The sequence below is a fragment of the Bombus vancouverensis genome, chromosome 1 (genome assembly GCF_051014615.1).
Source record: "Bombus vancouverensis nearcticus chromosome 1, iyBomVanc1_principal, whole genome shotgun sequence".
In the NCBI taxonomy this organism is placed as follows: domain Eukaryota; kingdom Metazoa; phylum Arthropoda; class Insecta; order Hymenoptera; family Apidae; genus Bombus; species Bombus vancouverensis.
In genome coordinates, this window is record NC_134911.1 from 13,404,884 (window position 1) to 13,427,435 (window position 22,552).

The following is a 22,552-nucleotide window of genomic DNA, read 5'->3' on the forward strand; positions in this document are numbered from 1 at the left end:
TCCTTCTATCCCTCGTGTCTCTCTCTCTTCTCAGCCCATTTTCGTCTATCCTATCCGCAGACCTAGCTAGTCACACCGCTGAAATTCCCCGCAACGCTGCAGCCTCAACCAGGATTTCGTTCGAATAAAGTTATCCCCGACCTCTCCTTCAACCGACTGATTCCACGATCGCCTCGAGGTCGCTAATTGTCTGTCGTTCCTGCGGGCTAATTACGTCAGCAAGGAAATTAACCGCCGCACAGAGATCGCTGAAAATTTCGACAACGATGGTAGAACGTCTGGCTACCGATGCCCGCCACCAAATTTCTATTCTTTTTTCTCTTGACAATATTTGAAAGTTGGTCGAGCCTGGTTCCCAATGCGTATAATTTTTTTACATGGATGTCTGACGTTGAAATATAGTTTGATGGCACGGCATCGCGTGGTTGAGACGCGTAATGATATTTTAGAATGTTAATAAGGATTATACAATGTTTTGAAAGTTCGCGAGTAAGTTTGCAGACAGTTCGTAAATTTATACTTTAATTTAGTATGTCTTGAAGTTATTAGACAATGTCTTACTTTCGTCAGGAAGTAACTTGTGGTATCTGTTGGTTGTAACGCTATGATAAAACAATTAACATTGTTTTGCATTTTGAAGTCTATAAATAATACGGAATGTACGTATGTACAGTGGCTACAAAAATTACTGCCACGCCGTTGTATTTCTTCTAATATTTAGGTATATACTAGTCGATTAGATCGAAGTCTATTAAATTTCGTGTCATTTACTAGTACTTTCACATCGATACTATGAAATCAAGTATACAATCTAATAAAAAAGATCCTTCGAATATAAATACTTTACAAGTATCGAATATCGCACTTGTTGAATATCTTTGATTTCACGAGTACATTACACAAGTAGCTCTTGTAAAATTGAATTTCATTAAGACACCTTTTTTATTTGCTCGTAAATATCGAATCACTAAATTCAAAATCATAAATCAGTATCTGCAAACGGTTTTGAGAACATTCGAGCTTTTGCAGAGATCCGACACTTCATCTTGATGAGTTTTCTTTCTTCCCTTAAAATCACACGACGTTCCTAACCGAAATTACTTTAATTCCCTTCTGAGTGGTTTACAACTCTCGCAAAGGCAAAACGTTAACCATGACGTTTCAATGAAGATTGTGGTCACCTCCCAAGAAGCGTGCGTTCCGCCGCGTTTACGTAATCGAATCATGGCCGAGTACGTAGCATGATAGCGATAACAGTTTCTTTCGTTAATAGCATCATCAACGTGGCCAGATGCACTACAGTGTCGGCCGTAACAAAATGAAAGAGAACGACGCTCGAGGAATCGCGAGGACTTCTCTTATGTTCGTTCTTGAAACCAGAACAAATTCGTCCACCAGAAAAACGCTGCACTTGCCTCGTTTCGGGAACAGGAAACGCGTAAAAGAAGTTCGAAACGCGGTAGTTAAAGATACGTAAGGGTTCTCGTACCTTTAATCATAAAATTCTACAGGAGACCATAAACAGCGACTGTAACAACTTCATCGGACTGGAAACCTTCCCTCTTAGGTTCCAAAGATAGATGAAATTCTTCTGAGTAATACTAAAATTCTGTGCGTAGAGATGATAAATAAAACGAATACAGAAAAGAATGTGAGTTAGATCGATCATAGTACAATAGGTATATCTTCTCTCAACACACGAATCTTTGTTGTTGGTTAAAGGTTGTCGTATTTTAAATTGGTTAATAAGAGGGACGCAGAGGACTGATAAAAGTGACGAAACTGCGCATAGTTATATTTCAATATTCGAACTAATCCTTCAAACTCTTGCTGATTTTGCCTCAACATCAATTTTATTTGCGGATACTTGTATGCGTTGGCGTGAATGTGATATTATGTAAAAATTGTTTACCAAAAAAACTGAAGATTGCAAATAGTTAAGTTAGAAAAGTTGAAGATTTCTAAAAGAATTATACATTTTATGTATAATTCATTCTGTCACGAATGTATGAATGTCAGGAATGAACACGTGTGTACGTCACCAATGTGTCTCGTTTCTTGTATATTTTATCATATTTCTGGACAAAAATTCACTTATGTCACACTTTTATTGAACTCTTTATATAACATTGAACGACGAGAAAAAGAAATGGGACATGTCGAGACCAAGTGAGATTTGAAAATATTTGCATCGACGTAGACTCTGAGCGTCAATCACTAACATAATATAAAACTGATGTCGACGTCTATCCTACGACTGTATCTACATACGCTGCCAAAACTCTATCAACAAAAAGTTTCCAAAATATCAAAGGTAGACTCAAGCAGGAACTAGATCAATTGATGAAAATCTCTCAAACAAATGTGCCGTGCTGTCATCCTCAAAATGCATCGAATCGAAACAAGATAATTCAGCTTCGTAATTAGAAGCCTAACCCTTTGCTGTTTTACATGGAATCCCGCTATTGGAGTATTCTAATTTCTTGGAAGATAGTTACGGAGTTCGATCCTAATAGGAAGCCAATAGTCCCGGGGAAATTTACGGTAGCAGCCAGGAAGACCAACCGACCGAGCAAGCCAAGCAGCCTTATAGCTCGGCCACTCCAAAGTAGCCTCGCTGAGAAATGCGCCCGAGTGGAAGCTCGGCCGACCAGAGAGGCATTACGCTGCCTCATCAGTCGAAAGGTGCATTAGCATTGCTAATGACCTGCGATCGTTACCGCCACACGCCACACCGAACACCATCCTCGTCTCGCCAACCTTGAGTCCTGGCTACGTTTGTTATTCGAAAATGAGCCATCACGATCGTGTCTGTAAAACTAACACCCGAGGTAGCTTCGTCCTTTTTCTCTTTCCATCTTCTTCTTTTCACTTCGTAAAGTAGTTGGCATGGTAACGGCTAAGGTATGTAATTTATCTTTAGAAACTGCAGACATTCGTGCTAGTTTTCAAGAAACAGCAATATTTGATTAAGTAATCGTGTTGATTTCAAGGAGATAAGGTTCTATTCCCATACGAAGTACACGGTACAGACTTCCGTGAAAAATTAACTTCTATTATTCAGTATTCTATACTCGAGCTACGTCCCTGATGAATTTTTCCAGTCGACAGAGGGATTAAACCCTCGTACTGTCAATTCGCGACGATATATCCCGAATAATGAACGACCGAATGTGCAAACCGTATATATATAGTAATCGAATTATAAAGTTGCCTTGTCGAGCGCTGGTGTCGTTCGTAAATCAATACGATCACCGATGTGTAAGCGAAAAGAATTTACGGCGCGGTCACTTTCGACGACTTAGTCCCTGAACGGCGAACGATATTCGAGCCACGTTCGCAGGCCGCTCGATTCCTTTTATTATCTGCCCGCGTACGTGAGCTTCCATCGTTCGCTGCGATGACGGCATCTAGCTTTCGTCTGTGATTCTGCTGGCGCGTTCGACGAACGTCGAATTTAATTAAATTTTTCTATAATACGGCAATCTCGGTGATAGCAGCAGTCAACGCGACCCGGTCCACTCCCAGATTCATGAAAACCCCTTAGACACTCGTACTCGAGTGAAACTAGGAACATTGCACGGTATAGCGGTAATGTTTCGACGAGAACTAACGTTCTCTCTAATTAGACGCGAAATGAGCGACTATTACAGTGCGCGGTGCACTTCGGAAGACGAACAGCCACTCGTGTGACGCTGAAAAGTATGCATTTTCGGCTAACAAGCTCGAGCCCGATGCCCGGAATATACGCTGGATCATACAGTGGTTCATAAAAATATTTGGGCGCTTGGAGAAAGCTTTCATCGATACATTATGCGTTATACAGAACATTTTGAAATATTATTACAATCGTAATGAGGCTGAGACTGAGATATGTTTTACCATAATTATATTGGTAAAGTTCGATTGGTAGATCCGTAAATGGCAAACTGTACAGGATATTTAGTAAAAATACAAAAGTATTTAAACATTATATTGATAAGTCTCGATATTAAGTGGGTTCATCTTTAACACTCGCTATGTGTACTTATTTTCTATTAAATATGTTTACAGTAAATCTCTCGCAACTTCTATATAGATTTTCAGATTGTTTTCAAGTTCTACCGATATAATCAGGACATCGCTAATGAAATTCAGAAACGTTTTATATGTGTATGTATGTGTTAAGAGATGTATTTAAAAAGTGTACGAAACCAGTATCAGAAAATAAGGGACCGCTGATAGAAATGGAAAAAAGGAGGAGAATAAGGATGAAGGAAGAAGATTGAATGGATCACAGATGGAGGAGATTGGAAACGAGTGATTCGATATTGTAGAAATTTTCGAGGCAGTGAGGTAATTTAATCTCTTAATGGTCGTTTCCTCGACGGGAATTATAAATATTGCCCCTCTTCGCTCGGATTTTCAGCTTAACATTCGGTGAATGGTAACTGGCCGCTTGTATTTCACCGTTCGAACAAATATCGAAGGGTAATTTTTCACTGATTTGTTGGAAATTCAACTTCTTGTAATTAATTCTGTCTCGAGGGAACATTTTTTAACGGCAAGTTATACGGGCAGTGGTTCTGAAACGTATCAAAAGGTAAGAGCTGTAGTGCCTTTGGAAGTAATTATGTTTCTGTGATTTTAACTCTGGTAATTATATAAGCTAAATTAAACAAGGTGCACTGATATAAATCTTTGGATAAAATGCTGCGCAGACGTTGCAAATACAAATGTTATTTCCGACTATCACAGTACATTTTCATTAACTGACTGATTAAAATTTCTGGCAGATCGTTTCGTCAGATATACACTCTGTAAGAAGAACGATTCTTAACGCATTTAAGAATTATCCCGTTTCCAATGTTAAACTATAAAAAGAGCTATATATTTAATATTATACTGAGAAAACTCATCAATTACACGAAACATATTAAATCAAAGATTTCCCTTATTCATATCTGTCGCTACTCAATCTTATTTTTATTATATTCGTCAAGCTCTTTAAACAAATCTTGACATTCGTATTGCGTGATTTCCTATAATATTTGTATTTAGTATAGCATAGTATATAATACTTGTTCACACAGCAACAATGCCTGTTTCTAACAATACTTCCAAGAATTCCATAAACAAACGCCAACAATCTAATATCCTTCGAACTAAACAATTCTCCCCGACTACACAGTTAACTGGACGTCTCAAACAACCAGAAACACCTAGAACCACAATCAACTCTTGTAGTATCTAGTAACAGCACTTGCTCAGCTCGCTGGCTGATTTATTGCATACGCAACGACACGTGGCGAAACAACCGAGGAAGAGTACCACGTGTTGCTTCCCTTCGTCTTCGCCGAGTGGACAAATAATTCAGTTGCAGTTTTAGAGCGTGCGAGCTTTATCCAGTCGAAAACCTGCTGACACGCTTCTTTCGCGAGGAACTTAGCCGAAGGTCCCTTCTGAAAGAAATCCCTATTACCAGCCGGAGTCAAAGACGTGTCCTCCTAACTTTTCCAATCTTGCTCGCGCGACTTGTTTCGCAGGTCAACGAGTCTCTCCGCAGTTTGCTCGGTCGATCGAATATTTTCGATGGACTATCGTAAAAGGGGGGCACGCGGGGATGGGAGAACGGCGACACGGATTTATAGGGAAGCGGCGGGTTATGGCGTGCCAATGGGAAGCGGGAGAACAAGCGAATATATAGCAGGGAGGCAGCGCGTTCTTTCACGCTCGCGCGCACACCTGTCCCTCGTTGGTTGCTGCTCCCGGGCTTGCGAAGCTTGCGGGAACGGTTATCGAATATGCCGGGAATGCTGCCGCCGAATATGCCATCAGCCAAATGATCCGTGAAAATTCCGGCTGCCCCGGTGCGATTTTACGCGAGCTCGATCGAGCCTCTTTTTTTTTCTATTCCCGTACACGGTCGCGTGCGCGCGTCATACAATCTTGCATACGTACGTGTGTACATGTGTGTATGCATGAATGAGTACATAGAGGTACGTACGTACGCGTACGAGTAGAGAGATGGAGATGGAAAAGCAGCGTGGTCTGAGCTGGAAGAACGAGGGAGGAAAAAGCTGCAGTCATACCAGAACCGTCGATATTAAAGCTTATACTGAATGACAGCGATGCTCGATGGAACGTCACGGATTGATTCTGCTTCCATTTCGAAGCGATCCCTGGATCTCGATACGGAGCACTTGTCAATAAATAGAACCGTTCCTTCTCATACTCCACCCTTCTTCCTCTCTTTCTCTTTCTAGTTTCCGTCTCTTTTGGTCCGTGCTCTTTTAGTAAATCGTCTTGAAAATTCGCAAGGCGTCAATCACGGCCATCCATGACATCCGGCCAGAGTTATGAAACCGTTTTAACCTATCGAGAAGGGCAAATAAGAAAAGCTTCGAAATAAAGTTCTCAGGATGATATCGTTCGCTTCTTCGCTAAACACGAATAGGTCCGTGATGAACCTCAAATATTCAAGTTACAATTTAATTAATAGTTAACATAACGATTTCATTTATCTTTCACTCGAATTCTTATTTTCTTTAGCAACTTAGTTATCAACATCTACTTTATTCAAGAGGACTGGGATATAGTCCCAGCAGGATCAAAGACCGCAATCGTCGTACAGATTACTCAAGGAACTTTTTCAAGGGGTCGCTTCAATTTACACCGGACTTATCCTACATAAGGGCTCGTTCCAGAATTAGACCTTGCTGCCGAATCTATTAGGCGGAAATGGAGCGATTTTTCTACCGTCACGACCCCCGGCTCTTTAAGCTTCCGCACGACATCGGCCTGTGAGGGCAGCACCAACCACGCGGGGTCGCTCGTGGATCCTTTTTCAAAGTCCGCCGTTAAGCACGATAAACCGGATGAAAAAGCGACGACTTATACATTTATAATACCATATCACCCTATCTTCGTCCTTCTCGCGTATCCTTGGCGTCAGTTACAGATGGAAGGAGCCGGGACGCATCCGGCTCGATCCCCCCAGGAGAGCCTCCACAAGTCAAACTCAATCTGCAAATGGGGCGATCCCATTTTCGTTACTTCGATGCCACGAGTTCGAGCTGTCGACTCCATCGGTTCTCGATGCGGGCCACGTATGAACTTTCGTGCACGGCTAGATGTGACGTCGCGTGTTTCGATGGACTGGGGTCTTGTCGTGAACGTCGCGTTCGTTTGATGGCAAATTTATCGGACGCACGGATGGAACCCCAAGATACAACATACATAGTGGCAAATTGAACGTAAGCGGGGAATTAGGGCATCGAGAGACCTGGAATTTAATTTGCAATTTATTCTCCGTTCGACCGATAGATAAATTGCGAACGTCTGGAATGTGAAATTGAAATCAGGCTTTATTCGTTTTAATCCATAATTGCAAGCGTTCGTATTTTTTTTTTTTATCTTCATAGACAGATATTTCTTCAAAGTCTTGAAAATAACGTTTCGTGCAAGTTAATTTAATGTTACCATTTTACTTGATATGTAAACCATTGAGAAGCAATATCGACCAGCCCCATAAATTAAAGAGTAAAAAAAGGTGTGTTGAATTTACAATCTTTTAAGAATTTCCGTGGAATTTACGCTTATTTATAATATTTTGCAATAAACAAACTTATGCAAGTTGATAATTTCATTTTTTGAGAACTTCGTCATTAATGTGGCAGTCGTTGCAGTTTCTGAAAGGCTCATATTATTTATTTGTTAAGAGTTTTTTTCAATTGCAAGTGCTTACAACTTCTACAGGTTTTAGATTGTAATAAAGAAACGGAAACACAGATTTCTCTCAGAGCTGAGGGATTAGAGACTAACTATATGATAATGGGTATAAAATGTGCGGAACAAGCATACATACATGTTTAACTTCATTTTCATACGTACAATTCAGTTTACTCATGTGCGCAAACATGGAATGCGGTCAAGTTTCATCGCGGTAGTGACAAGCCTGAATTTTGCACTGCAAACAACCGTTAGCATAAGATCAACTAATCTTCTGTGAAAGAGGAAACATCACGCAGCACTGAGCAAACACCGTCAAGAAACAAAATCACGTCCGGGGTAACTACAATTTCCCCGTGTCTGCTGTATCGCGCTTAACCCTTGTGAAACTCTGACGTAACGATGTAACGTTATTTGGATTGTAGCATATCAGTCAGTCTCTATACCATTTAAAATAACAGCAGATCATTTTTACACTGTATACGCATTTAAGAAGAACATTACAATAGAGAAATCTGGCGTTTCAAGTATCGAAGAATCAGAAGCCTTCTTATCTTATGTACCTCGCACTCATATAGCGATTAAAAATTTTATTACGATGTTGCAGTTTTGAAACGCGGTATATATAAACAGAGTTTTACTGTTTCTATCTAGCATGAAAATTATATTTTACAACTACAAAAACCTTTACGGAAATCTAACTCCAACACAAGTACTGCAATGAACACCGTTCTACGATAAGTTGATATTCCAAATCCTTAATCTACTACCTCTGATCACGAGAATAAAGCGTACACGCGACGACAGTTTAGTGCGATAATGAAAACGTCTACACGAACAGAAACAATGAGAGACAAGAAGGGTAACCGCGGCTGCGGTAATTTATCGCGACCGATTTAAATAAATTATCAAAAAACTTTTCACACCTGGTACGTTGTTGAATAATCGTAGTTTAATCGATGCTTCGAGTGTTCCAGTTTCGAACAGAGGATGGAAGGAGGGTGGAAAACAAAGGGAGTCAGCATATCCGCGGAAACGCGGAAACTTTTCGGCAAAAGCTACGCGAAATCGCTATGGAACGATTGAAACTGCGTGGCTGAGCATATTTCAACGGTGGACAGTCGACGAAATACATAGTCGACTGTGTCCAACGACTATCCTCCGTGAATATCTGTCTGGCGGGCCTTGTTAAGCACGTTCCCTTGTTTCTTTCTCTCCTTTCCTTTTTTTTTTTTTTTTTAATTTTGTTTCGGCTTGATACACCGCTGAAACTCGTCGTTGGAAACTTATACTTTTGAATCGGGCGCGATTCAGCCCGATATCGGTTATAAAGCCTCCACCGGCGTTCGTTGTCGAGGATTTCGTTTTCCCCAGAATATTTCGCGACTGTAAAGGGCACGTGAAACATCGATATGTTAAAAAAATGGAGGAATGGGAACAAAAAAAAATTTCGGCAAAAAAGGAAATCTCAGCGGCGACAATGGCGGACATTCCGCGTAGAAAATAAAAGGTAAATTGTGTTTTTCGGCGAGCGGCTTTCGTTGTCTGAAATAAAACGTTCCCCATCCGTGAAACACCTTTGTGTATCTAAATTCGTTGGGACAAAGATTGTGACGGCTTTTGTACGAGTTATGCAGGTTTCGAACGAGATACGCGTGCATGATGAAACGTTGCCTTAGAACGAATTTAATAATCGAAAAGCACACTGGATATTCAATGGACTTAATATCGTAATTAAATGCTCGCGTTATACAGCGCATCGGAAGTATTCAATAACCTGGCAAACGATAAAGTTACGAGATCATCCTTGGAGTATCAAGCCGAAACCTTTTGATACCTGTAATGTCTAACGTTACTTTCGACACGATCGATAATATTTCGATAACCCTAACTTTAATAGACAAAAGAGATGTCACGAAGTGTCGTTGCGTAAGCATCCATAGACTTTGATCAATTTGTCCGGATTTGGCCAATTCGACCAATTCAACGTACGAATTAATAGTTAGGATAAGTTGGTCGACTTGTAGCAAATTGAAGTAAATGTCTATGAATCGATAATTAGAAGAAGCCCTCGTTACTCTTCTATGGAATCAGTAGACTATAGATTTATGTTACTTATTAGAAAGTATAGCAGCAATATATTTTAGTACATACACTGGTGCACACGTTTACTATTGAGATACCATCGCTGTATTCAAAAGTTTGTCAAGCAACAAAATGCTTCCACGAAGCTTGGCAATTACAAACGTTTTATCGCTTAAAAGTTTTATTATTGTATATTAGCGTTTAAAAATGAATCGCCTCATAATAATATTCTATGTAATATTCTGAAGAATAAAATGATTGGTGTTCGATTTATTCGTCATTTTTTAATCAAGATACCTCTTGCCGAAAATAAACGAACGTTTGGATGCTTTTAAATGGTAAAGTATATCCTTCGTCCATAATAATAAATTTCCGGATGACAATCGAGAATTTCTGACAACAAACCCTTATCGATACCCCTTTAAGCATGCAAATACCGAAGGTACAGTGACAGCGTGGTATAGTATAGCGAACTCCATTAAGGAAAAATGAAATTCAGCCGTCTAGGGCGCATCGAATATTCCATTCGAGATTTACCAGTGTTTGCGAAGTGAAATTGCCGCGGCACAGAGCTCTCCGACGGCGCACATGCATAATGAAAGCTTCTGTAAACTAAAGCGGGGACAAAGTTTCGGCTCGTCATATATCAGAAACGACAATCCGCAAAAGTCATCCCTGTGACTCGACCGGAAACTCTTTCGTCGTACGACACCCATACGTTGCCGAGAGATACGTGATTCACCTTTTGTGAGACAACAACTTACTGCAACAACTTCGGACTCGTTGTACCGACTTAAACTCTCCGCTATCGTGCAAAACCTAAATTCAATCCCGATGAGCAAAGTTTTCCACGAGGGTGAGAGCAGGACAGAGGATGGTCGTGCTAGGTCAGTAACGACGTCAGACGAGATTCTTTGTTCTAGCGATGGCACGCTACAACCGTCTACGAAAATAGCAACGGTTTCTCGCGGTTTCGTTTACGGTAGAACTCTGTTCATCTGAGTAACAACAAAAATAATAGGCGGAGAAGAAAATTGGTGAACTTTTACTATTAAATGAAATCCAATTATAAATACAATATAAACTGTTTATCTCCCGATATGTTCAAATAAATGGTGCTCATAATTATATGAATTATACGAACTCCTATTAAGAAGTTTACCAATTTTCCTCTTTACCTATTATTTTTCGTTACTAACTTAATAGCAGCTCGCGTTCGGATAAGTAAATTCAACTAACGAAAGTTTCCATTTAGTAATGCTCAGTTAAACGGGCATTAACTAAAATTCCAATAATTGGAGTTTAGATAAATGGAGATCTGTTGTACATTAAACGAGCATTCGCATCAAGAGTACAACGAAAAGAGTAGAAACTAAAGAAACAAAAAGCACATTGTACTCTACGTGCGGTGATTCACCAAGAGAAGATCGTATCACTTTGTTCCGAAAACTTTGCAACCTTTAGAAAGAAACCTTAATCGTCGTAGAAAAGAGGGACGGGGGCGGGACGATAACGCTTTTACCGGCTTACCTTCGCGGCCGGTAAACGTTGATTCCGATCCAACATTTAACAGACAAACTTCTCGAACGAAACGAAATCCCGATAAAATCGGGTTCGCTTTAAATCCGATTTCCAACGTGCACGCGAATTTACGAGAAACGACGAGCGAAGGTGGGCTGGCTGAGAAAACGCAGCGCTTTCTCGCGAAAATATGCACGGAAGGGAGAAAGATCCCGAGTTGAAGAACTCGCGGAGGAGAGACTTTCTGCTGGAACTCGATAAGGCAGACACGCCGCGTCACCGATGATTGCAAATAGAATTTCACGTTATCGCTAACGAGAATTTCGTCTCGGTTGCTCACGGTTTCACAGGGGACCGGAAGGGGAATAAAGAGAAGCGCGGAATGTTCGATACGTAGGTTCGATACTCGCCTCGGTCCCGATGAATCGAAACTGAAAATCGAGCGGTACGTGCATATGCCGCGCCAGGCGTGAGATACGCACGAACACAGTAGAATAAGGATGCACGTACGCGGCCATGTACGAAGCTTGAGGTCGTGTTCACACGCTTCTCGCGGAACGCGGAAGCAACCAAATAGATTTTCGTTATCGGCTGCGTCTTTCTACGCTTCGCTCGCCGCGGAATAATACCGAAGCCCCAGGCAGATCGACCGACGAAACTCCTTCATGGAAATTCGATACCTTGATACGGTTTTCGCTCGTTACTTTAAATCAGAAAATATCACCAGCTCACAAAGCGACCGTGTCATTTTTCCCTCTTCTATTTCCGTCACCAGTCGCTGTCGACTGCATTCGCATTCACGCGAATCGTGTTTCGCGTTTGACGCACACGATCCTTCTGTTTTGCTCCGTTTTGATGAAAAAATAAATGCCCCTCTCCCAGCTTGATGCTCTGGAGAAAAGCTGATTCCTGTTCTGCCGGACTCGCGATTCTGTATATACATGTATATCGCGTCTTTCTCGATGAAACTATATGGAGTACTAGTCGACTATTTTTGTAGCGATTTGAGAATGTTTTACTTACATAGCGATGTGATGTTCACGCATAGAGTAGCTGGATTATAATCTGGCTTATGTTAGTGTTGCATTACAATTGCACGTAGTGGGAGAAAGAAAAAATTGATCCTGATTGGATAATAAAAATTGGCAAGGGATATGAGAAAATGACTTTGTTAGATATAACTTCAGGGTGGCCGATGGGTTAATTACGATGGATACTTTTGATTATTTTAGGAGTTAATGACAGTCTACTGTCTGCTTTTGCTGTATAATCAAACATGGTTCTAAACCTGGCTTGATGTTTAGATACGATTTCCTTGTTGAAAATGCACAAATTCGTTTTCCAAAGTTAAGTTGAAACATAGTCGGATGTCATACACGAGCACACGTATTAACGAAAATGTAATCTTGATATCCAACAACACATTCAATTTCACGGCATACGAAATTGTTATGGCAATAAAACAAATAAACCGCAATTTAAAATCATGCGAAATAACGCGATCTCGCGTCTGTATTCAAAAACAATCGGAACGCGGAACCCGTAACAATGTGTGAACCAATTTCTCGATTGCATTTCATGGATACGATGTTTGTAATCTTGTAACGCCCGGAAATGTCGCATACTGTTCGTGTAAAAATGATTCATCTCATTATGATTATTGAAAAAGCTGATTTATAACCTGCCAGCTGTACGCGTTATTTTATCTTATTAAATACAACATGATTTGTTTGATACCATGTTGGAATATAATATTTTGTAAAGGAGAGAGCATATATACGTAGATATCAAAAATATAGATCTCCATTAGAAAACTGAAATATACGTATAATTTTCATATTGCTTTCTAAAGTTATTTCTTAAATAAAACAAATGTCAGCGCAATTCCATTTATCTGCCTTTGAAACATTTCTCCATATTCTTCATACAGTGGCTATGAGAAGTATTGAAACGCCATTGTATAATTATAGCATTTACACAGTAATTAATGAAATCCAAATATGTTAAATTTCGTAACGTAATATATATTTTCATACGACTTCAAAGATGTGATCCTATGAAGATGAAACGTATGGAACCTGATAAAAAAACGCACTTCATTTGAAAATAAGGGTGCATAGTAATACTTTTTATGGCCACTTTATTTCTTAAGTCAAAGCTAAAAATAGCTGAAACTCGGAATATTCCTTCGTACAGCCTTGCAACAGGTAATAAGATAAAACTTATCAAACAATGTTCAAAAGTATCAAACTCTACTGCACAACTCGTGACCCGCAGACACATCGTCGCTACCAAACAGTCTGCATCGCGATTCCAACATCGGAGAAACAATCTTTAAAGACAATCCACGCATTGGCGAGGCGCCGTTCGTGCATTATACTTGCAGAAGTATCCCGTAAACGTTGAATAGTCGACTTTCTTCTTTCAATCGCGGAAGAATCTCGGGAGAAGAACGCGGACATCGGCAGCGCGATTTACGATAAGTATCGATATTCAATAACGGGCCAGTTGTCGTCTACGAACGACAGTGACCTTAAATAAAACTAAAAGCATGTGGGCGTACTAGCACGGTCTTTGTACGAAGTTTATGCACGGGGTGATCATAAAGTTGGTAAGCCTAGGGCGGCACGTGATCGCATTTCTTCCGGCAAACGCGAATTTCCTGCTCCTCCTCGGCTGATTTTCAATTCTAATCCGCCGTCTGAAAGAACGAACGTTCGCATGCCGACGATAAAGTTGCCTCTGACACTATTCATTCAGGAATTGTTAAAGATACCGAAATTCGAAGGATGAAACGCGCTCGTTCCGTTCGTGAGATAGTGGATTTCCGTCAAAGCGATTCGGATATCGACTCGATAAAATTTTCTATGAAGTTCAGTGCTACGAAATCAAACTTCGTGTCGATAGTGCAGCTTGTTGTCCAGCTGTACGTCAATATTTGAGGCCCGTGAAACTGGATAGGGATGTGGGCAAAGATTGTCGCATGAATATGTATCACGTGTAGTGTCGTTCTTGTGCTTCCAATTCAAATGTTTCGAACAATTTTTCATCGTACATGGAGCGTTGACATTTTTTCCGAAATAAATTGTTACATCCGATTTCGATCTTTCCTTCGTTCCATTTGTTAAATTTAACGGCAAATCTTGGAAGACAGTCGCAATTGATGTAAATTTTAAATGCATATACGATTTGCTTCATATTTAGCACCTGTCAACAGGAAGGTTGCGGCTACACTACGTGTTCTGATGAATGTAACATGTGAGAAGTCAGACGCATAGGAATCTATATATTATACATATGTGTGTAGATACATGTTTGATTGCTTTGGCATGTTCATTGAAATGATAGTTCATGAGATCGCGCGACGATCGTCGTAGCACCATCATCGAAGCTCAAGAACGTGGACTTTTTCTAAATATGATTTTTCCAAAAAAAAAAAACATAAGAAATTCCAAAGAACCGTCTCAAATTCCACTTTCAATTTCTGTTCCCCTTGTCGGCCCTTTACATGGATAAAAATAAGAAAAAGACTGTCTAAGGAATAGAATTCCCCAAGGATTTTCCACTGTCGAGCGTCATGGTTCGACGGAGACACGTGAAAAATCGTAAGACATTTCACGTCAGTCGCGCAAAAAGCGCAAGCTAACTTATCGCAGTCTTGCTATATCCCCGTGGTCGACGACCCAGTTACATCTTAACGAGTATGTTAATTTAACGAAGGCAGAACGTCGCTGTTAAAGCGCGATTGGATGTTATCTCGGTTGAAACGGCCGCTCTTACCGTCTCTTCGAAATGAATCATTCCGCGCGTCGAGTGGTTTTGCACGGTTTAAGAAAGAAAGAAGGATTCGCGTTCGATAGAACGAGTCGCCAGTCAGATCCCAACTGGAGGGAAACAAAAGGAAAATCGAGAACGAGCCGTCGAGAATCACCGGCTTACAGTCGATAAGGGCTTCTCCTGGACGAATCTTCGACACGTTTAGCTATAGAGGATCGATTTTAGGACGATCAAGTACGATTACCCTCGAACGAAAGGGGAAATAATTCGCAATTATTTGCAAACAATTTTCCTTGTTTCAATTGGCGAGCGTCGTTGAACGCATAACCTCGATTCGGTGTCGAGGACCGTGCAATTACGATAAGAATTTCACCGAGTTTTCGGAACGAATCAGCTCTGGGATAAAGGGAAACTCGCTGCGTTGAAACCAGTCGTCTCGGATGTAGAGAGCCAGGAAACAAAGAGGTTTCAACAGGATAAGCGGGCCGGTGGCGGGTGGCTTCCATGGATAAAGCACTTTCAAGGGTCGTCCGATTTAATGGTTGCCGATTGATCACCCAGATATAAAGCTTCCACGGTTTACTTTTATGGAATGTTAAGACGGGTTATTTCGATCGTAAAACTGCTATTATGCATAAGTTAGCAAGTCATCCGATTCGTCGAATAGTCAGGCATTTCTAGTCGACAGGTCCAGATAACATTTCTTAAAATAAGCAGAAAACGGAGTAGATTCCGGAAAGGAATTTTCCGCGATGTTAAGTTGCGCGACTATCTCGTTCTAGTTTCGTTAGGTATAAAATTTTCAATCTGCAGGTACTTTTAAAAGCCGCATTAAAGAATCAGCAGGACAAACTTACAAGGGTGGAATTCAAATTTTACAGGCGGCTATAAACCATGACGCTAAGAAATTTCCAACTGTTTCGTCTATCTCCGTCGAGCTCAGTCCCATCCTGTTTCATTAATACCCGTAAAAATCACGAAACTATACAGTTGACTTTAACGCTTACAGAAATCGTCGTGTACGCGCTAGTCGATAAATTTTCGTCCTTTCGCTCGATACTTCCTATTATCATATACCATTGCAAGAAGCTCTTATGGTATAGCCATTTAGGAAGGTCGATAACCATACGCTTCCAAAATCTCTTTCCCAAATAGTGCTCACTCTCGGGCCAACACCGACGGCCCCCTAAATCGCGTTCAACGACCGCGAATGAACCGGTATTTCGAACGGGCGAGCGCTGTTTCACACATCTGCCACGTAAATTTCGTTTATCGAAACAATTCGCCGATCTTGGCCCCGAAATCCCTGGAACCGCACCGGTCAGCCGTTCGAGGCTTCGCTCGAGTTCGAAGCCAGAGAAAATCCGACGGTGGTTTACATCGATACACAGCCACAGTCCACGCGGCTGGCCAAGATTTATGCGACCGTGTAACGTCGTCACGCGAACAGTCACGACTGGGGGTGTAAGAGACTATTAAGGGGAGACAGTTCCTTCGGGCATAATATGACGTATCGAGACTCGTCGTGCCACGCGGGACCACGGTACGTACCTGGCGATACGAAACGTAGAAAAGTAAAAAATAAAAGGAGACTACGACATACAAGGAAGAGGGGGATGTAAGGAAGGGGGATACGCCGTGGCGAATGGCGAAGGACGGAGGGTGTAGTTGTCGGTTCATAAATCACTGGAACGAGAGAGGGACCAGAGCCAGCGGGGTTTTCGAATCGTAACAAAGTGGAAGATAGCCCCGGTTGGAAGGTCGGGAGAATATGGCCACCATTTTTCGTTGGCTTCGACCGCTGAAAGCGCACGTAACGCCGTAGGACGTTTTATGTCTGCGTGATTCCGCCTTTTCACCCCGTGCTCCCTCTGTCGAAGATTTTGGCCTGTCATGCTTGGCTCCCACCTCCCTTTTTTCCTACCTACTTGGTTCTCAGTCTGCTTTTTTTCTTTTATTTCCTCCAACTCGTCATTCTGCTCCTTCTCTCTATCATTGGCGTTTTTACCGTGGCTTTCTCCCACTTGGCTTCGACTCGCCTTTGGAAACTCTTCCTTCGTGCGCCCCTCCGTCTCGTGCCAGTTCTAAAACGATACGAACGGTCACAAGCTCGGCCACGAAAACGAAAACTTTTTCCCTAGCACGTACAGATGCTCATCCACTCCCGCAAGCCATTATCGATCTTCGTTTTTTTCCCAATGAACGAGTGTCCTCGCGATGTAACCCCGTTAGCCTTCTTGTATCCCGTTCTCTGAGTTTACTTCACGTGATTCTGCCCCAACGATTCGCACGCTCTTTCTGGGAGTGGTATCAAGGAAATCTTGGCAGGTTTCCTAGTTTAGCTTGATGACTGTTCTAATCGTGATCAACGATGACTATCCTTTCTTCCTGGCATTTACAATTTCGTGTAATAAGAGATTCTATAAGAAATATATTTCTTTTTTTATATAAAAATTAAATTACATTATTAATATTGGACGAACGTATAGAACATTAAGACTATGTCGATCTAATTTCACCTAAGTATAATTTCCAAGTTAAGAATTCTTAAAATGTGATTCTCGCTATATTCATAAGAAAATTCATTGATTGCAATTTGAAAAGTAAAATGAAGGTAATGAATATTTAAAGAAACGCATAAATAGGTAAATAACACGTGACACCAATGTAGTATTAGCGGCCATCTAACGACACTGCGGCATTACCGGCCATTATAGCGTTAAATTTAAGCTTTCATGAATAACAATGACGTTTTCGTTCACATTTCACTTTGAGAGTTTTGACATTCGGGAACTGGTGGAAGGTCGAGGATTAAAAAACACAATGTTCGAATTAATTTTAGAGGACAGCGTTTTGTCTTCGTTGACAGAGGAATTCCACTCGATACATTGTGTGGAAATAGGCGAAACCAGAGTGGCCACGACAGGACAGTATAAAATGGTTTACACAGCGAGTGGACGACAAATACGTTTCTTTTTCGCGCTTCCTTTCGATAAACATTTTTTTAGCCGATTACAAAAACCGTCGCTTCCCACGATAGCCGGACCTTTGTGCGGTAACAATACGATGGAAATGCAGTGCATATTTCACGCTGGAAAATCGAGAACGCCCGGCACAAAGCCGGATATAGGTCAGAGTTGTAACGCTCGAACGAAACGCGACATTGTTTGTTACGGAAGACAAAAGCCAGGTTTGCGCCCAGCGGTGGGCTGCTTAAAGTTTCAGAACCTCCCGCAAAAATTGTGTTGTTCCTTCGAGAAATTGAGTAGATTGCTTTTCCTGAATTTCTAACAAACGACGACGTTTGTAATACAAACAACGTATAAAAGCTACGTCGTTTCTATCTCAAACAATTCGGAACGACGCTTTTGTATGTAATACGTATACTTAAGGTGAAAATATGAATTTTTTATGAAAGTCATAAACGTTAATAAGCAAGTAATTATTCCTTGTAGTCATTTTTTCACAACAAAGTAATAGGAATAGATCCACGAAGAAATAACACGACGACATGTAGCTATTAACGTAATAAAGCTACTCCCAGGAGGAAACTTCGTAAATTATGGGGTAATAACTGGCATTAATCTAACACGTGAAATCAGATGAACTTATTCGTCATCAAAAACGCAGTCGTACCGATAAATTAACTCGTGAGTCAAAGGTATCCTGCAACGCGGTTGATCTTACACCGCAATACACGGTTGAACCTCCTAATGGAAACGTATCTTCCATCTATAATTATAATCGTACGTTAGCGTGGCACGTTCGAGCTTATCGTCAATCTCGGCGAGATAACGCGCGTGTATCGCGATAAACGTAAGCAGGCACAGTCACCGAACCCTTACTCACAGCAGTGGATATCGTGTCGTTTCGAATTTCCAGCTTTCATCTGGCAAAATCTTCCACGAGTTCCTCTATTCTTCTCTCTCTCTTCAGAGCAGTTGTTCGACCAACGAATATACGGAAACTCAAATTGAATCTTGATTCCGGGAATTCCACGCGAAGATTAACGGGATGACGCGGTACAATCAGAAGCGAATTAGAGCTCCACGATTGCGGTCTAATTAGCGGCCACTGTTGGCTAATTCGTCGTCGCACGAAGTCACGGTTGGAGAGAGGTGAAAATCGAAACGAGGACAATGTATCGAGAGGACGACGACTGCTCACACTTTTCCTCTTTCTCTTTGTCTCTCTTTCACTGCCCGACGAATTGTATTTAGGGCGAGATCCTGCCAGACAGCTGGTCGTAGACGAAACGTGGTGGTGAAAAATTAGCCAGGCCCAGGGGCGTTGTACCCCTTTTGCTAAGAGGAGCAACGCCTCGCCCTAATACAGATTTATTGCCGCCTAAGAGCCCGAGCTGGCCGTCCTAATACAGGTATTATGCTGACGCAGGAACGAGGAATTTACACGAAATTGGAGGTAATTTGTAGGGGTCGAGTTCACCCTACCCAGTTCCTCCCCCTGCGCCCCTACAACACCCACTCGTTCCCTCGATTCTATCCTCCGTTACATCGAACCGGGCTCGTGCCTGCTCTATGCACCTGCAAACTCGCTGGAAACGACCAAACTACTGCCCTCTCTGCCTGTACACGGATCCTAAACGAGTTCATCGAGTACATAAGTTGCTTTCTGTCTTACTTAGCTCTGTGAGATAGCGCCGAAATCGGGAAGAAAGAAATATTATTGTACAAGAGGACTGCGATTTACTTAATTGGACACTGTTTCATTTTTTCTGCAAATGCACGCCGTATTTTGTGCCACGAAATTTATATTTTTGTTTGAAAATTTATAATTGGTTTAATAATCTGAATTCTAACTTGTATTTATTTTGATAAAATTAGAAATCTTTTAGATATGTGTATATTATTGTTTAAAAAAAGTTTCTGTATCTTTCTGAATGATGTATCTTAGCGTAATTACAATTACTGATGATCCAATTGCAGATAATGTACTACTAAATCGTTCTCAACTTTAACGGCGAACTATTTAAACGCTTGAAAAGAATCATCGACGTTAAAGACTCTATTTCGGTTCCAAATCGAACCGTTAATAAAGCGAATAAAGAGCAAAGAGTAGAGCGAAATCGCGCCTCTCCCAATATTATTTCTAACGTCACGAAACGGAGCATGTCGAGGCGCATTATTAACAGACATGGGTCGGTGATATCCGCGGTGCGTTTCTAGCGACCCTCATAAATTGCCTCGGTTCGTAAATGTGCCGAATCGATTTGGCTGTCAGCCGTCCGACGCTCGCAACGAATCAGGATCGTAATATCGCTGGTAAAAATGTCAGGAAGACGATTCCTCTTTTTGACAAACGATAGACACTCGGCTTCCGAGTGTATCAAGGTTAATCTGACCTCGCGATTTTTCTTCCAACGAAGTTACTCGCGACTTTCATACCGTGAAAAAGGATCGATTCGAACCTATCCTTTTGCTCGAACACTTTCCCTCGTTTTTTTTTCTTTTCTTGGCCATTTTTCCCCTTCCTATCGATTAGCGATTAATTCGATATTTACAGTTTATTAGCTACGTTCTTGCATCTCGTTATCTGATACCCGTTCTGGCTCTCGATAACAGGATTTTATAAGCGTGCATTGCAGGCCATGTGCTATTTAACATTTTAATGCCAGCCGAGCTAAGGCACGGGATGCTTCTAGCTGCCCCGGGCAGCCTAGAGATTTTAATCTCGCCGTTGTAATAAGAAATAAAACCGAGCCGCCTAGTGGACTCGCTAAATACCAGCCGGCAGCCGCGTTGTTGAAACGTTCGTGCGCGTCACGCGATCCAGAATGCGAAACAGAAAGAATCTGGACGCAATTAGAGGGCTTAACCTCCGAGCCGCAGACGTCGAATTATCGAGCTTAATCATTCCAACGCTCGAGATTTATATCCACCGCGTCGGAAACGACCCGCTGCGTTTACATACTCGACCGAGTTAAACGCTCACCGCTATCCAACACACGTTATGTGTGTATTGCAGCGTGTTGAGCAAACGTATCGTTACATATTGCGAAAAGAAAAAAATGTTCTATCGTCGAGATAACGTAGTTAGGTTAGTGTATCACGAGAAGAAAAGAACCGTTACCTAATCCTACAACCGAGAAAAAAGAGGGATGAGAGTTGGGCAAAGTTGATTAAACCAACCAGTTGGCCGATGTTCAACGTAAGTACTTACTTCTTTAACTTCTGGCAAACCGATACTCCGTGTCTCTTTAACGGTCGAGAATTAAAAGCCGATTCTGTGATACAATCGTACAACTTTTTTAGGTTCGTATCTTCTACTTCTTAATCTTGTATTATTTTCTTTTTTTTTTTTTTCCTTGCAAATCGTTAAGACAAATGGGAGAGTAACTTTTGGTTAAACCGTTCGATAAAGAAAACCAATGTATTCGTCTGGTTTAATACCTTGTTTTAGTAAGGAATTTGAATTTCAAGCAACAGATCCTTCGTATCGATTAATTGCAATCAAGCAGCACTCGCATGCATTCAACAAAGCTAGAAACTATAGCGCTAAATCAAAATGGCCGACTTAACTGCAGTCGAGCATTTCGCGATATCATTGTTCACTTACCTGGCATGTTTCGGGCCAAGACTGGGATCGTACATAGAACTGGCCGATATATCTTCATCGGGGATTTCGCCATTCTCCATGCCCAGTGCCGCGGTACATTGTCCTGAAAGGATTCGAAACGGCGTTAGTCAGAACTCAATATCTATTCGCGCGCGCTTTGTCAACTATGGGCCGCTTTATATTAAGCAGAGTGGGGTTGGATTGGTCGTGCGCAAAATTAAACGTTAATGAATGAGAAACGGGTGGCAATTTTCAGGTTGAAACTCTGCATAAACTAGACTTGGACGAACAATCACGAGAAAATACGCTTTTCCACGGGTCGAGCGCGCATTTAACGTATTTTGTTATTTAGCTAGCTAATTAAAACTTGACTGATGACAAACAAACTGTTTTCAATCGTCGCATTGATTTTAATAGATCGCCCGTATAATTTGTTTTATACGCTCGAATTTACACCGGGAATTTCGAATTCATTTGGAAAATGCCACGTTACCGCAAAATACATGTACGTACAGTTTGCAGTGGCTGGTTACGGGTCCGTGTGAAAATTCTCCAACGAAATCCACGGGAACAGAAGTCGCAACCGGCGTGTGACTTCGTTGTGCGCACACAAGGAACCCAATCGGCGTTCACGGACGAACTGCGATCGAACTTCCTTCCTCGTTCCCTTCCCCGTAAAAGTTTGCCAGTTGACCACGATAAACGAAAGGAACGAAAATACTAGCGGCGATAAAACAAAACCATAACTTGACACAAATATCTTGCACCATTCTAATTTCATATTTATCGATTGAAGCTATCCTTTCTTTAAAAAGATTCAATCTTTTCTTTGCTCTCTGTTCGAGTAAAAATTACGTGACTTTATCGGGTAAACGTTTGGCGG

General features: G+C 41.4%; 1 protein-coding gene across 3 annotated transcripts in view; it reads right to left on the reverse strand.

Moving 5' to 3' along the window:
• Positions 1–22,552, reverse strand: part of Ddr (discoidin domain-containing receptor 2) — a 219,280-nt gene that overhangs the window by 80,931 nt on the left and 115,797 nt on the right. For all 3 annotated transcript variants that reach the window (XM_033327399.2, XM_033327401.2, XM_076619821.1), the window contains one exon: positions 21,670–21,772. In XM_033327399.2, coding sequence (XP_033183290.1) covers positions 21,670–21,772 — 103 coding nt within the window. The remainder of the gene's footprint in view (positions 1–21,669; positions 21,773–22,552) is intronic.